Below are 16,748 nucleotides of genomic sequence, written 5' to 3' on the forward strand. Positions count from 1 at the left end.
TAAGACACCCAGTCTATGATATTTTGTTATAGCAGACCAAATGCACTAAGACACCAGATCAGGGCTTTAATATGATAGGTGTTCAACAAATATGAGATGGTCAATGAACGTAAACATTCCCTTTTTCTCTGGGTCTCTTTGCTGAGGCCAGACCAATGCTTCATCAATGGATGGAGAGAGAGACAGAGAGTGTTTTGCAGAGAAATGAATTGCAGCAATGAATAATCAGCACAGGATTTTTTTAGAGACCAAAGGTTTTATTCCAATCAGGAGTCATTTACTTTTGGAAGCTATTTCTCTGAGTCCTTTGTGAAGAGGACAGCCTCAGTGATGCTCTCGGTGATGTAATCTATGTTGTAGGAATTGATACAGGTGAAGTTGATCCGCCCATTCTTGGGGATACAGATATGCTTTTTCTTGACCAAGTATTCCACCTGTTGGGCTGGTGATGACCATAGGGTCTCAGATCCTGAGGTGGCCACCTCTAGCTCCCCTCTAGCCTAGGGTGAATTATGGAGGGGTGGGAGTGTCGGCCTTTCTGGGGACCCAGAAGAATCTTTAAAGCAGCTCTACCTTCCTCAGGAAAGGATCAAAATCTGGGTGAAGCTAGGGACTGGTCACCTAGTCCATGAAGTTTATGCGCAAATACAAGCCCAAATACAAGGTCAGAAAGCGGGGAGCTGTCCCTTCCTAAACACTTACGGTTGAGTCCAAGATAGCTATGGGACCCCTTCTGCTCAGTGATGTGATCCCAGGAGCCTGGGGCTCCCAGGAGCCGGAGCTTCTCCTTATGACCTGTTTCCTTGGTCATCATGATGTTCTCTACAGCCCCTTCCAGACTCTGTTTCCTGCCAAGGGAAGGACATCAGGAATTTAAGAGTATAAGGTCTCCCTGTGCTCTCAGCCTCCCCATTGCCTTTCCCGTCTTCTCCCTTCAAAAGCGGTGGAGCCAGGCATGCACCTGGGATGGTTATAAATGGGAGGGGGTTTCAGCCCATATTAATGTAAGCAAGGGAAGCAGACTCTCAGGCAGACTGCCAGAGTAGCAGGCCCTTGGTGCTCCCTCATCTCTTCCTGCAATCTGGGAATGTTCAAATACTTCAATAATAATTTGACCTGGGTCTAAAAAGAGCATCCTGTTACCCACTGCCGCAGGCTGGGCAACCCTCAGCATAGCCGCTGCCATTGGCACACAGGGGCTCCTCAGTAAAGAGTAAAGAGGCAACGTGGGCAGGAAGAGAAGCAGCCACTGCATACCTGTGAGTCAGCAAGTCTGTGGGTATCCAGAGGCTCTGCCCACCCGTCCTGCCCCACCCCTCCCCCTTACCATTCTCCCTGCATAGCCGGGTTACAGAGGACAGAGGTGATAATGCGAGCACCCGTGGTAGGAGGGTTTAGCCACAGGGCCCACGCGAAGTCCATCAGCTGCGAGAGGACGCACAGCAGGAGCTCGTTACTGAGTGCCACCACCACGAGGATCCCCACTCCTTCGTCTGCAGCATTGGGACAGACAGCCTGTCTCAGCGCCCCCTCTGCCATTCCCGGGCCGTGCGCGCGGTCTCTGCCCCTTGCCTTGCTGAAGAGAGGGCTGGACCGCGGGGCCCGCCACCCTCAAGCTGGCATCCGTGCCCCGGGAAGCTGCCACAGGCTCCTCTTGCAGGAAAAAGTAGCCACAGGTAAGAGCCTTAAAGGTGGAAGGGACTTGAAATATCACTAACTCCCACCCCTCATCTTATAGTGGAGGAAACAGAAGCCTGAGAGGCGTGAGATGGGTCAGCTAGAGTCAGTTTTAGCAGCTGAGCTAAGACCATACCACAGAACCTGACTGGTAGCTCAGTGCCCTTCCCTTCTGCCGCCGGTGCCCTCCCTGGAGGCCTGGGTTCTCTCCAGAGGGTAGGAGATGTCAAGCGCGTCACTCGTGCCCAGGGTGGGGCACCACCAGGCCTTCCCTTCTCCTCCTGCCCACGTCATACCATAAATACCAAAATTCTTGGACAGAGACTGGCTGCCGAAGAACTCAAAGCCTCGAGACACAAAGTACTGTAAGAATCTAGCATCTTCGTCCAGGTCACCAGTCGCTAAACCTTGATAGGGAATGTCAAAAAATGGAAAGATCTGCTTGCTCTGTAGGAGAAAGGAGAATGAGAAAAGGAAGGGACTGATGGAGGCGCGGCAGGTGGTGAGAGGGAGGGGAGCCAGGCGGGAGGGTGGGCTCACCTTCATGAGGACCATCAACTGTGTCCACTGACCCTGAGTCAGCTTGCAGTTGCCGATGTTCCCGATCACGAAGATACAGCCATGCGGGGCCTGCTGCAGGTAGAGACTGTCTCGTCAGGCGCTTCCTTGACCACGTAGGTCGTGGCAACAGGACATTGGGAGGAGACGTGGGCCTCCATGTTGGTTCCTACTAAAGGGCTACGAATCCAAGCCTAGAAAAGGCCTTGGTGATTGAAGGGCGCGGGAAAGGAAAGGGAAACTGTGAATCAAGTCTCGGGGGGTGCTTCTGAGCGGGCACATCTACCTCCACCACATTGAGGAGCATGCTGGGGTCCAAGCACAGCCGTGTGGAGTCCCAGAAGGTGTGTTCATAAACTGTAAAGCCCATGTCCTGGAAGACGAGTCCATGCGGTTCTGTGGGGAGACAACCCCCACCAGCTGGTACCCGGCAGGCGGACAGATGGAAGCAGCCACACCAGAGAGTGAGCCTAAGGGGGAGGGTCAGTGGCCAAAGGCAGGACAGTAACAGGAGAGGGACAAGCATACCTTGGCTCGCCCACCATGTTTCTCATGACAGCGCGGAGGACAACAGTGGAGATTGCAAATGGGGTAGGAATCAGGAACAGGGGACAGGGGTCTGCTGTCACCCTCACTTGCCTAACACTCACCTTTTTGAGAAGAAATGATGTAAACTATTTGAGAATCCCGACGCCAAGTTTTGAGGAACTGGGCCCCCAGTTGGAAAGCACCGCTGTCACCTACAGTGTGCACACCCCCTGCCTGCCAGCGAAACAGAAGCAGAAGTACCACGTGCAGGCACTGACGTTTCCCAGAGAAAGTTGGGGAAGGAGGGTCACTTCCTCATGGAGGTCAAAGCAACATGCTCCAACACATACGCCTCCGTTGACTCATTCAACCAGATTTACCGAGCACCTACTATGTGCCAGACACTGTAGTTGGCACTTGGGATGCATAAGGGAACAAAAAGAACACCCTCCACCCCCGTGGTGCTCACGTCCACACCAGGCATGGGCAGCCTTTGCCTACAAAGGACCAAGAAGTCAATGTTTTAGGCTTTCAGGCCATATAACTACTCAAGTCTGCCTTTATAGCAGAAGATAGCTCTCGACAAGGCAAGCAAATGATCGTGGCGATGCTCCAATAACATGTTCTGGACACTGAAATTTGAATTTCATATAATTTTCATGTGTCCCAAAATATTACCCCTCTTTGATTTTCAACCATTAAAAAAAAAAAAGAAAGAGTGATGGTGATACTAGCCCCACTTCAGATTCAGATCATCCCCTTCTTAAAAGAGCTTGCACATGATCACGTGAGCTGGTGCGAGAGCCCTGGTTTTGGGTCCTGATCCTGGCTCTGCCCTCCAGTGACCAAGCTGGGGACTCTTTGAACCTCAAGGGCCCCCTCCAAAGTCTCTTTCAGGTTTATGATTGTACATCCCCGATCCCCAATCTCCACTCCTCGTGTCTCGGTGAGTAAGGAAAGGGCCCTGCTTCTCACCCTGTTCTCCATAATGACTTGGCTGTCCTTTCCAAAGAGGAGGTTCAAGGAGGCCTGGATGAATGATTTCATGCCCATCACTGGCGTGTACTCATAGGTCAGGGAGGGATCCTGGGCGATCTGCATTCGGGTCTTGAGCACGACAGAGGACACCCAGGGTTGGCCTTGGCTGGTCATGCAGACTGTGAGGGTAAAGGAAGAGGCGGCTCTTAATGCCCACCTCAGCATCTGTGAGTTTGGGCTCTTCAGAAAGCCCGCAGATCTGTCCTGCCTCTCTTGGGGCATTGGGAAGTCACCTAGGAAAAGATAACTTTCCTTTTCTTTCTCCCCTTTTATCAAAACAATGTGTTGTTAGTGAATGTATCTAATTTTCATCTTTTTAAAAAAGGCAACAGAAACCTATGCCATTTAAAGGGCAAAAATGATAGACAACGTGAGAGTTGTAGGTACATGAGACTGAACAAAGGTGACACTGACTTTCACCATAACAAGGGCTGACTGCATCCCAGAACAGTCCATTTTAGGAGCCATTCTCAGTACAGGAGCGGAGGAGGGAGGGGGTAGAATGAAGAGGCTGAAGAAAGTACAGTGTCCACGCAGGCCCCAAGCGTAGAGCTGGGGGAGAGGATACAGCTCTTATCAAATCCCAGGAAACCCGCAGAGAAGGGCAGAGGGCACAGAATGACCCAGGAGGTTTTCTGCTCTTTTACCCACTGGGCAATTCTGTTAACAGGAGCAGAGCTGTCTGTCTGGGGAGGCTTGGGCTCTCTCCCGATACGGCCCTCCTAGAGGCAATGATGGTAGACTAGGTCTCACCCTCCAAAACTACGAGGCACCTACCTTTATAGGCCAGGAACATCTTGTTAGGGTGGTCATCTTGTTTGTAGGTCTTCAGCAAGCTGCCTTCTAGCTTCTGGGCTAGGGGCACATCCGTGAACACAGACATCGTTGAGGGAAAGTAGAGCCAAGACTACGCTTCCGCTCCCGAAGGCTTCTGCTCTGCAGCATTCCTCCAAGTCTGGAACCGACAGACCAGCCTCTTCCCAGAACCTTGGCAACTCCAACGCAGAGGCTCCGGACAACTGGTCACCAGAGCAACAGAACCCCACCGCTCACTGTCTCCGCGGTGGCCATCCTCCAGGGCTACGGGAATACTGCAAGACAACTGGGGAGAACCCTCTGAGAGAGGGGGCCGGGGGAGGGAGTAGGGAGGACCTGGAATTCCCAGGCACCTCTCCCTAACTCACTGGCTCCTCTCGTCACCTAATCCAAAATAACAAGTCAGCCCCTTAGAAGATGGAGCAACGCAGGCAGCCATGAGCCCAGTGAGGGCTCCTCCTGCAGAGATGGGAAAATCTCTGACCCAGCAGTAACGCGAGTCGAGGGATACATTTTAAAAGCTTCTACTTTCACTTTGCTCAGGGCTCCAGATTTTTTTTTTTAAATAGAAAGAAATCACTGTTTTCTTCTATAGTTATTTTCATAGAGTCCTATGTTTAGAACAGTATAACTTGCAACTCTCTAAGCCAATCCTATTTCTCTGTTATTTACAGACAAGACTTCTGCATTTGCAAACTGTTTCAGCGGTGGCCGAGCAGCTAGTGTAGAAGGCAGAGGTCAAAGGCAGAAAGCGCTGGCCTTTGCAGGATCAGTCTTGCATTATGCTTTCTTTCTTTTTTCCAAATGACTTTGTGATCCTTGCAGACATTGTTGGTGTCTCACTCAAATACATTTTCCAGCCCTGTTGGTAGATAAGGCTTATCTTTCAGATCTACCTTCCAGATTGTCCTTGGCAACAGGAAACCACCTGGCAGGTTACACCCCCATCAGCATCACACTTACACCCCCAGGACTGCCTGATCCTGGCCTACAAAAAGCCAGCCCTCTTGCCTTGGGGGATGCACGTGGCTCAATTTGCACTTCAGGGCCTATCCCCCAATCAGGCCAAGGCCCCCATCCTTGCATGGCCCCCTCCCCTTCACAATCCTGCTTCCCTCACTTCCTTACAGGTTCCTCCTACAGGGCACTCCCTCTGAAAATCACATGCTCCAAATCTCTGTCTCAGCCTGTGCTTCCAGGGAACCTGACTTGAGACAATGATAGTGGAAGTTATCCTTATTATTGTAGAAAATTTTAAAACTTCAAAAAACAATAACAAAGAACACCGACCTCCTACAATCAATCCACAACCACAGTTAACATTTTGGTGTACCGCCCTCTGGTTTCTTCTCTAAGATGTTTATATTTTAAGATGATGGTTATTGGGACTTCCCTGGTGGCGCAGTGGTTAAGAATCCGCCTGCCAATGCAGGAAACACTGGTTCGATCCCTGGTCTGGGAAGATCCTACATGCTGTGGAGTAACTGAGCCCGTGCGTCACAGCTACTGAGCCTGTGTTCTAGAGTCCACGAGCCACAACTACTGAGCCTTTGTGCCACAACTACTGAAACCTGCACACCTAGAGCCTGTGCTCCGCAACAAGAGAAGCCCGCACACCACAAGGAAGAGTAACCCCCGCTCGCCGCAACTACAGAAAGCCCACGCGCAGCAACGAAGACCCAACGCAGCCAAAAAAAAAAAAAAGATTATGGAAATCAAAATTGCCGTGTCATTTTTCATCATACTTGTTTTCACTACACATTTCAGTTGTGACAATTTTAACATCTGTGCCAATGAGAACTTTTCATGCAGCAGGTAATAAAAAACCCAACCTAAACTAGCTTGAGAAAGAGAAGGAATTTCTTGGCTCTATAATGGGGCAGCCCAGGGTACATCCGACTTCACTCATTGTTCAAGCCAGAGCGTAATGAGTCGTCAGGGTTCCAGCTCCATTTTCCGTGGTTCCTTTGGCTCTGCTCTTCTGGATGTTTCTGCTTTGTTCTCGGGCTGACTCTGGGCATGGGAGCAAATGCAAATGTAGCACATGTGCAGAGGAAACGCATCTGAGGAATTTACGTTGCAGCTCTATTTGCAAATAAACTAAATGCCAATTACTGAAGCAATGTTTACATTAATAATGGGATATCCATATAATGGAATTCCATGCAGGTGTTAAAGGCAGCCCTACGTGTACAAATGTATAAAAATATTCAAGATACATCATTAAGAACAAAGGACGTACAAATAGATAGCAAAGTGGGGAATATTTGGGGGGGTATATCAATAAAAGATGCATTTGCATGTATATGCATAGAAAATCTCTGGAAGGGTGCATGAGAAGCAGGTAACTGTGATCACCTCTGCAAAGTGGAACAGGCTGGCTGGTGGACAAGGACAGAAAATAACCCTGACTTACTTTCCACTGGACACCACGTTGCCCCTTGGGAATGTTAGACCACCTGCATATGATTTCTCATTTAAAAAGTGTTTATGGGCTTCCCTGGTGGCGCAGTGGGTGAGAGTCTGCCTGCCGATGCAGGGGACACGGGTTCGTGCCCCGGTCCAGGAAGATCCCACATGCCGCGGAGCAGCTGGGCCCGTGAGCCATGGCCACTGAGCCTGCGCGTCCAGAGCCTGTGCTCCGCAACGGGAGAGGCCACAACAGTGAGAGGCTCCCGGCCCCCCAAAAAAAAAAAAAAAGTGTTTATGTTTTCAAACAATGGATGCAGCCTTTCCAGACGTTACATCCTCACTATCCAGAAGAAGAGAAAGCATCTCTTCTCTTGGCTCCTTGCAAGAATAGGAAGCTTCGCTCCTCGAAGCCCCCAGCCTCCTTCCTCTGGCTGCAGTGGGTCACTGGCCCATCCCTGACCAAGGACGGGATACTCTGGTGAGTGTAAACCAATCACCTAGAGCTGAGGGGGGGTGTTCATCCCTCCCAAACTGCACAGCTAAGAATGGACAGAAGCATTCCCTAAAAGAGATGCCACGTGTTCTCAGAAATGGGAGAGGGGAGAAGGGATGCTGGGAAGGCAGTCAGAGAGTGTTCGCTGAATCATCCATTCCCAAGGCTTAAGAACCACCATCTTTTTTTTTTTTTTTTTTTTTTTTAATTTTGGCCGCACGGGCTCTTCCAGTTGCAGCGCGGGATTAGTTGCCCCACAGCATGTGGGATATTAGTTCCCCGACCAGGGATCTAACTCACGTCCCCTGCGCTGGAAGGTGGATTCTTAACCACTGGACCACCAGGGAAGTCCCCAGGAACCACCATCTTTAATGGCTATTTTTATGTGTGTTGGTTTTGTGCTTCCAAACGTGTTAAACATCCACGGTCCCCATTGCTGTCTCCGCAGCAGAGGGAAGGTTCCTTTCTGGTCTACCCCAGGCTATGGAGAGTGACAGCATGTGGGGAGTAACAGAGGGGGCGGTTGGCTTGTGCCTGAGGCTCTGCCTGGAAGCTGATCAGCCAATAACTGGGGATGGAGTGTTTGTGGCCCCAGGTTCTGACCATTCCTGGGGTGTTCCCTAGAACACCAGCCCACGCTCTAGGGGCCCGGGCTTCAGAGTTGTGACACACGGGCTCAGTAGTTGTAGCTCGTGGGCTCTAGAGCACAGGCTCAGTAGTTGTGGTGCATGGGCTTAGTTGCTCCGCGGCATGTGGGATCTTCCTGGAACAGGGCTTGAACCCATGTTCCCTGCATTGGCAGGCAGATTCTTAGCCGCTGCACCACCAGGGAAGTCCCACATACTTTGCTTCTAATAAACACTTGTATCTTTTATCTTTTTCACAATCTTGGTCTCTTTGCTGAATTCTTTCTTCAAAGAAGACAAGGACTGAGGCCCTTCTTCCAGCTTTTCACTGCTGGAATCAATCTGTCAGACTTATTGTTGAGCTGCACCCACAGGCCTGCAAGCCATGTACTTGTCCAGTCTCAAGAGCCCAGAGTCAGCAACAGAGACATCAATGGTGTAATGGATGAGAGGGATCTTACATGTCTGAAGCAAGGTCTTGGAATGACACCCCACTGTGTGTGGCAGACAGCAGGCAGGACAAGGCAGTAGTCTTTGCTCCCAGGGTAATAGAGAGATTACCAGTTATAGGGAACTTGACGTCAGGATGGCTCATCTGTTAACAGGGAAACCAGCAAAGGGATGCACCCCTCATGGCTCCTTTGGTAAACTATCATAGTTGAAATATTTCTGATCTAAAGATTAGAACAATCACTAGCTAGAGCCAGGGTAAGTACATAGGCATTTACTGATTAGGCTCTATGATTAAGAGGGAAGGTCAGTCAGGTGAGTAGGGTGTAGGTGAAGCAGGGACTGGCCCAGCAGGGGATGTACAGAGAGCAAGAGAACAGCCATCTTGGGTGGCCTGACCATACACTTATATATCCGACTCCAGTTTCTTTCCTAACTTCCGACTTGGAAATCCAAATGCCTACATAGTATTCCAATAAATCACTCATAGACGTTTCAAATTTACTGTATCTAAAAACTAACTCATAGTTTCATATCCTCCCATCATTTCTCCCCATTTTAGTAAGTGGCAAGTCCCTTCTGCCAGGTTCTCAGCCCAAAACTCTTGGTCTCATCCCGGACTTCTCTCTCTTTCTCTTACACCCTACCTCCAAGCCATCAGCAAACCCTGTCAGTTTTACTTGGTAACATATTTAGAATCTGTTCACTTTAAAATTATTACTTATTGCTGGAAGGGATGGGTGAGTGGATGAGTGGAGGGTACAATCTGTGTTTGGATGGGCAACAGAGGGTACGGTCTGTGTGAAGGTACAAAGAAAAATTAGCTCTTTAGTGAATTTAAATGTCGTTGGGGGAATTCCCTGGTGGTCCGGTGGTAGGACTCTGCACGTTCAATGCCGAGGGCCCGGGTTCAATCCCTGGCTGGGGAACGAAGATCCCATAGGCTGTGCAGTGTGGCCAAAAACTAAAACTTAAGTGTGGTTGGAATAAAAGTGTATGGGGGAGAGGATTGGTGTGAAATCAGGTTTGGAAGGTAGGCACTTGTCCATCTAATGCCAGGCCCTTGTGTTAAGGGGTCTGAATCCTACCCCAAACACTTCAGAAAATCACTGAATGATTTTGAGAAAAGGAATGACACAGATTTATACTTTAGAAAAATCCATCTGTGGGCTTGTGGGAGATGAACTGGAGGGGAACCAGAACTAGGCAAGAAGGCCCAGTGAAGACTATCTGAGTTAATTCGGTTAAGTGTTGAAGGCCTGAGATATGCTGTGGGTAACAGGTAAACTCACCAGATGTCCTCCTTAAAAATACCAGGCGCCACACCAAGCCTGGAGGGAGATGTCAGTTCTGCGAAATATCTGCTTAATTTAAACAATATCTTATGTATCACTAATAATATTCACTTACTTTTGTCCAACTTTTCTACCTTTTTTTTTTTTTTTTTCATGGTACGCGGGCCTCTCACTGTTGTGGCCTCTCCCACTGCGGAGCACAGGCTCCAGACACGCAGGCCCAGCGCCCGTGGCTCACGGGCCCAGCCACTCTGCGCCATGTGGGATCCTCCCGGACTGGGGCACAAACTCGCGTCCCCTGCATCGGCAGGCGGACTCCCAACCACTGCGCCACCAGGGAAGCCCCTACCTTTTTTTTTTTTTTTTAAGAAACATCTTTTTCCTTACAACAACTTGCAGGAAATGTTAAAGGAAAGCAAGGCAAAGTTTTCAAAACTTTCATTCTACAGGGTCAGAAGTGCAATGCCAGAACGGGTCAAACCAGTCAGCCAGCAAGCCTACCAAGGGGATGGGCATGAGAGTTCAGGTTAGGGAGTAAGGACTAGTTTGCTCTTAAAATGTGTTCTCCCCTCTGCGTCTTCACGTAGCGGTGATATTTGCCCCCAGCCTCATATGTTTCTCCTTCCCCCCAAATGGTAAGAATTTCTTCATTGGGAAAGCCGCTGCCTGTGGCCCTGGGAGAGTGTTCTGACGTCAGTTAGATTCAGACTTGGGCCCAAGGGGAGCCCACAGAGGAAGGGCTCAGTCACAAGATCCAGTGACGGGGAGAGAAAACAGAGAAGCCGTGGGTGGCGCTGAGCTGATGCAAAGCTCTCCCGTGCCCAGCACTCTCTTCTCTGGGAAGAACTGACCCATCCACTCTTCCTTCTGGGAATACAAACAGCAGAAGCAATAAGACTTCATCTTGTTTCTTGCTGAAGAGGCTTTGGGAACTGTGTTTACTGTGTGCTATATATAAAGTGTGGCTCCTCACTAGCAACTCAGAAATGAAAACTGTAGTGAAATGGGTTCTTTATCTCCTAATTTTCTTAAAAGGCTGGGGAGAAGGAATCATAGAATGACTGGTCATTCCCTCAGGAGTGAAGGACGGAGGCTGAGAGATGCTCTTCCTGGACCAGACAAGCAAGAATTTCCCAGAGTCCTTCGCAGAAAAGCAGGCCATGGCAGATCATGGGACCTTCCTGAGCTTGGGGTCCCATTGTATTTTGGTTTCTGATAGGAAATCTTTAAAAACAGGACCAGAGAAGGACTGTTAGAAAGAGCAGCCTGGGACAGAATTGGGAAGTAAGTTTATATTTGTTTTCTACTATTGGGCCACAGATTACCACAAAGCAGCTCAGAACAACACACATTTATTATTTCACTTTCCATGGGTCAGGAGCCTGGGTCTTCTGCTCAGAGTCTCACCAGGCTGCAATGACCGTGTTGGCCAGGGCTGTAGTCTCACCTGGGGCTCAGGGTCCTCTTTCAGGTTCACACGGAACCCATTTCCTTGCAGCTATAGAGCTCACCGTGGCTGGCTTCCTCAAGGCTAGTAGGTGCATCTCTCTTCTCTGCCCTCTGACCTTCTTTCAAAGGGCTCACCTGATTAAGTCAGGCCCACCTGAGGATAATCTCCCTTTCTGTTAACCTAAGTCAATTGATTAGGGACCTTAATTACATCTTCAAAATCCCTTCCCCTCTGCCACATAACATGACATAATCACAAGAGTAACATCCCATCACTTTTGGCATTTTCTATTTGTTAGAAGCAAATTACAGGCCCCACCCACATTCAAGGGGAGGGGATTATATAAGGACATGGGTCCTTGGAGGTCATCTCAGAATTCTGCCTGCCACAGAGTCCAAGAGCTTCTGGAGAAAACAGCCCTTCCATGAGGGGTGACTGGAGTGGATGACAATTTCATGAGATCAGAACTATTCGTTAAAGAGTTCACATGGATCTCTCACTGTAATGGGTTGAACAGTGCTGCCTACCAAAAGGTATGTCAACCAGAACCTCAGAACGTGACCCAATTTGGAAGAAGCGTCTTTGCTGATATAATTAAGGCAAAGATCTTGAGACGAGATCATCCTGGAGTAGAATAGGCCCCAAATCCAAGTCCGATCTGTCTCTTACAAAGACACATTTGTGTCTTTATAAGAGATGGGAAAGGAGAGGACACACAGGGACACCGGGGGAAAGTGAAGACAGAGGTAGACATCAAAGTTATGTGTCTGTAAGTCAATGAAAGCCAAGAATTGCCACAGCCATCAGAGGCTGGGAACGGGGCCTGGAATGGACTCTCCTTCAGGGCCTCCAGAAGGAACCAGCCCTGTCAACACCTTGATTTCAGACTCCTGGCCTCCAGAACTGTGAGAGAATGAATTTCTGTTGTTTTAAGGCTCCAAGTCTGTAGTCACTTGTTGCGGCCATCTTGGGAAACAAGCACGCTCACTGTCCCCATGTGAATTAATGTCCAGGAGATGGGCTTGGTGGCCACAGGTACGACACGAACTCAGACTCTACAGAAATGCCAGTTCCCAGAGATGCCCTAGGGGAACCAAAGCAAGGCAGCCTTGTAAGCCAAGCCACATTCATTACAGAATGTAGGAGATGTCCATTCATTGTTATCCTTTTGTTGCCTCCCTTCACTGATGAATGTGTTCGATTCAGCTGCTATTAAAAAAAAAAAAAAAAGTGAAAACAACTGTAGCTTAACAGGACAGACATTTATTTCTCTTTCATTTAAGAGTTTTAAACATAAGCAGTTCAGGGCTAAAAAGATGACTTCACACCATTGGACACCCAGGCTCCCCATGGCTGGTTCTTCTGCCATTGGCAACACATGGTTGCCATCTCATGACCCAATGTGGCTGCTTCAGTTCTTACCATCACATCTGCATTCCAGCCGGCTGGAAGTGGACAAGTGGACATGGGGGATACACCTTTTCCCTTTCAGATGTGGAAGCTGCCCACTTCAATCAGCTAGGATTTAAGTCACTTAGTCACACCTAGCTGCAGGTGAGGCTGCAATGTGTTTTTAGGGAGGCCACATGCCCCAATAAAACTTAAGGGTTCTGTTACTCAAGGAAGAAGGGAAGAATGGAGAATGGACAGCAAATTCTGCCCACAGGAGACAACAAACACAAGGTCTGACTTGACGAATCGCCTCTCAAATCTGGGGCCCAGGGAGATGGGAGAAAAGCCTCGTAAATGGAAATCCAGGAGTGCATAGCACGCCCACTACCCTTCTTACTGTTTATAGGATGAAACAGAGCCTGGGAAATGTGGGTTTGAGACAGCAGTAATAAGATGAGCATGGAGAGTTAAGAGTGTTCCTGCTTCCCCTCACACCCTCAGCTGTGGGTAGAATTGTGTCCCCCTAAAAGAGATGTTGAATCTTAAACTCTGGTACCCCAGAATGTGACCTTATTTGGTAATAGGGTCTTTGCATGTATAATCAAGTTAAAATGAAGTCTTACGGAATTATGCTGGGCCTTGATCCAATGGCTGGTGTCCTTATAAGAGGAGGGAAATTTGGACACAGACACATGGGGGAGAAGGCCAGGCAAAGATGGAGGCAGAAGTTGCAGTGAGGCAGCTATGAGTCAGGCGACGCCCAGGCTTGCTGGCAGCCACCAGAAGCTACAAGAGGCAAAAGGGGATTCTTCACCCAGAGCCTTCAGAGGGAGCATGATCCTGCCAACACCTTGATTTTGGACTTCTAGCCTCTAGAACTGAATAATTTTCTGTTTGTGGTGATTTGTTATGGAAGGTTTAGCAAACTAATATACCATCTCCCTCTTCCGGTTCCTTAGGGTACATTCTCATGAATGTACCATAAAGCACAGACATCTAAAAGTGCCCTCTCTCTTAAACCTTCTGTCCATCCTTAAAATTACCTCATTATAAATGCTGCACCCCAATGGTAGGGTGAGCCAAACCATGACCAAAAGGTCAGGCACAGGCCAGATCAGGGTCTGAACGTGAAAAGAGAGCTGGAGGGGGAGGTGTACAGTGACATGGAGGTGACACCAGTGGAATCAGCCTGAGTAGGGCTGAACCTGTGGAAGAAAGGCCAGGCAGGACATGCCCACAGTGACCAAAGGCAAGTGGGTCCAAGATCCAGGCTGTCAACAGAAGCAGGACCACACAAAGACCAAAGCCAGGAGACCTGGGACTAGTCCGAGCTCCATACTCCATGACACCCCTTACGCTGGAGGAGCCCTTTCAGTTTCCAAATCTTTTCACATACAGCCGCTCATCTGAGCTTCAAAACCAGTGTGCAGGAACTGAGTAGAGCAGTAATATAATCTGCGTTTGATTCACAGGCAAACAGAGATGTTAAATCATTTGCTCTGTGTGACTGATGGTGAGCAGTGAGTGTGGGGAAAAGAAAGTGAACTTGGGAGACTGGTAGACTGGGTTAGAATCAGCACAGAAAGCTCTCTGATTTCTATGCAGCTGTATTTTTTCTTTGTTGTCACTACAACATAACATTTGGAGAGCACCTCTTAGAGTGTTGGCATATTTATTGATGGGTCATTTCCTTCCTTCCTTTTTAATTTATTTTTTCCAGCTCCAAATTCCGTGCAGTGTTGCACAATTCACCTCTCTAGAAGTCAGTTTCTTCATCCATTTTATCAAAGGATTGGGCTAAACCATTCCTAGGGTCTCTTCAAGTTTTTGCAAGTCAGGGCAACTTGCAAACTCTGTCCACACCTGTTGTACCTTAAACTGCCGTCAGGGGGCGCCTCGCACCGCTTATGCCTTGGATGGAGCACAAAAGCTCTGCATAAACGCTGAAGCTGCAAAGCTCTGCCTAGGGCTCCCCAGAGGTCGATGAGAGCCAGACGTCCCAGTCACCCTCATTCCCCTTCTAAAGGCAAGAGAGGAGAGAAAGGGTTATTCTCCGTTTATTTTATAGATGAGGAAACTGAGGAATGCATTCTGATTTTCCTTAATCCCATAATAGGATGAGCTATGAAAGAGTCGATGGCCTTATGGAGTTTCTGCTCATCAGACAGTTGAGCATCATACTTCAACTGCTCACTAATTGGCCTAAGGCAGACTATCCGCAGGGCGTTTGGCAGGGGGCTGGGGCGGGCTTTAGCAGATCTGTACCCCCATTGCCGGCTCCCATTTTTTCCCGGGACAGACACACAGACAAAGACATACTCCCTCTGCCAAGGGGGTCTGAGAGGGAGCCTGGATCTCTGGCTTTTAGGATGGAACCATGAAGGACACTGTTTCCATGGCCTTCACCTGTGGCCCCAGGACGACAGGGAGAAGGTGCTCAACTCTGTAAGGGTTGAGGAATGAAGCTGGTGTGGAATGATAGCCCCGTGAACCCCCACAAGGACCACAGCCTGCACTTACCATCATTCCCCAGAAGAATCTACCACGAGGAGAGTCCTAGGAAAGTCTGTTATCAACCTCCCCCTCCCCCTAATTCTGCCTGCCCCTCAGCAGTCCCACCTGATGCAGAAGGAAGGTTCCCTCTGAAAAACCCAGTCAACCCTCATCCCCTGTCCTCCAGCTCAGCGCTCTCCCCCTCCCACCCCCTCACTTCTACCCACGCCCAGGCAGGGCCAGCTGTTCCGCGGGCCCTTTTGTTCTCACTGGTCTGTAAGTCTTCACACCCTTAGGCTCAGAGGATGGTTGTTTGTCTTCCACAGTTCAAGTGCTCAGGCCCCGTGCTAGTGCTAGCTCTAGCGAGAGCAGCCCGCTTGCCATCCAAGGATGTAAATCTCCCTCAGCCTGACACCTGGCCACAAGTTGCTGGAGAAATGACCAGAGCAGCTGGCTGCCTCTCCATCAGATGCACCGGTGACAATTTGCAGATGGAGTCCACAGCCCCGGTGCAAGTCTAAACACTCCAGAGGAGACCGACAGCTGGCACACGGGCGCACGTCGAGCAAGACTCAAGCCTTATGAGCCTCTGGATAGCGTTCAAGGACAGTTCTACAAACCAGAGTGCCCTTCCTCCCCAAAATCATTCTTCTCCCCTGCCTAGCACTGACTGGGCAACTTCCCTCGGCGATGCTGGAAAAATATCCAGAGATGGGGAGAGGGCAGAGGCCCTCTTACGTGTCCCCAGGCTAACGCAAGACTTCCCTCTCCCCTAAGGGTTCAACAGTTGAGTCCTTGCCAAGAAACTTTCCATACCTCAGACACCAGAGATCTCACACTGCTCTGGGTTGAAAAGGAGAAAGTCATCTTTGGTATGCAAACATCCTAAGAAATAAAACCTGGACCCCTGGGCAAAAGAAAGCAGCTGAGGCCAGGTCCAATTCACAGGGAACACCCATATGTGGAAATCCACCGAGCTTATCCTCAGGGCAGATCAGAGTTTTATATCCCTGGAGCCCCTGAATTTAGCCAATGCATTGTATGCTGCTGTCATCCAGCGCGTTAAACTTTTGATGATTTACTGGCTATCCTGTAAATCAGCCCGGACAATGGTCTCTGCTCATGGAGTTTAAATAAGAACCCACAAAATGACCCGGGGATTTCCGTAGCAATTTTCTTTCCATAGGAAAGTGCCTGATAAAGCTCATAAAAATTGAAATAAGGGAAAAAAATTATCAACGAGCTCAAACTTGTAACTCCAGTTTTACTTCAAGAGGATAATATAGATTCCTGCCTCCCAGGAAAGGGAGTGGGAAGGTAGAGGCTATAGAAAGGATGGGAAATGTCAGAATATATTTATAACCCAAGACATCTGCCCAACACAAACAATGGTCTGCATGTCCAGACACACACACGTACAGCACCAAACAAAACTGGTTCCTGAATCCACCACCGGCTTATAGCACGAGACCTCCATATGCCCTGATCCCAGGCACAGCAGCCCCATCCTCCTGTGGACA

The 16,748-nt window shown here is 49.2% G+C and overlaps 1 protein-coding gene across 1 annotated transcript; it reads right to left on the bottom strand.

The window, feature by feature from the left end:
• Positions 1 to 245: 245 nt before the first annotated feature.
• GOT1L1 (glutamic-oxaloacetic transaminase 1 like 1) lies at positions 246 to 4,780 on the bottom strand. Its single transcript, XM_007448314.1, has 9 exons — positions 4,579 to 4,780; positions 3,739 to 3,920; positions 2,886 to 2,997; positions 2,522 to 2,631; positions 2,218 to 2,310; positions 1,974 to 2,124; positions 1,328 to 1,493; positions 703 to 848; positions 246 to 442 (listed from the first exon to the last, which is right to left on the bottom strand). The coding sequence occupies exons 1-9, from the start codon at positions 4,682 to 4,684 to the stop codon at positions 291 to 293; spliced, it is 1,218 nt and encodes a 405-aa protein (XP_007448376.1). The 5' UTR covers positions 4,685 to 4,780; the 3' UTR covers positions 246 to 290.
• Between the last annotated feature and the right edge of the window lie 11,968 nt (positions 4,781 to 16,748).

This window comes from Lipotes vexillifer, unplaced genomic scaffold (assembly GCF_000442215.2).
Source record: "Lipotes vexillifer unplaced genomic scaffold, Lipotes_vexillifer_v1.1 scaffold1166, whole genome shotgun sequence".
NCBI classification, from domain to species: domain Eukaryota; kingdom Metazoa; phylum Chordata; class Mammalia; order Artiodactyla; family Lipotidae; genus Lipotes; species Lipotes vexillifer.

Excerpts from the sequence above, each read along its gene's own strand:
- GOT1L1 (XM_007448314.1), bottom strand. The coding sequence starts at position 4,684 with ATGTCTGTGTTCACGGATGTGCCCCTAGCCCAGAAGCTAGAAGGCAGC. Across the intron at positions 2,998-3,738 it reads AAGTCATTATGGAGAACAGG|GCAGGGGGTGTGCACACTGT; the intron begins GTGAGAAGCAGG and ends TTTCGCTGGCAG. Across the intron at positions 2,311-2,521 it reads TGCTCCTCAATGTGGTGGAG|CAGGCCCCGCATGGCTGTAT; the intron begins GTAGATGTGCCC and ends CTCTACCTGCAG.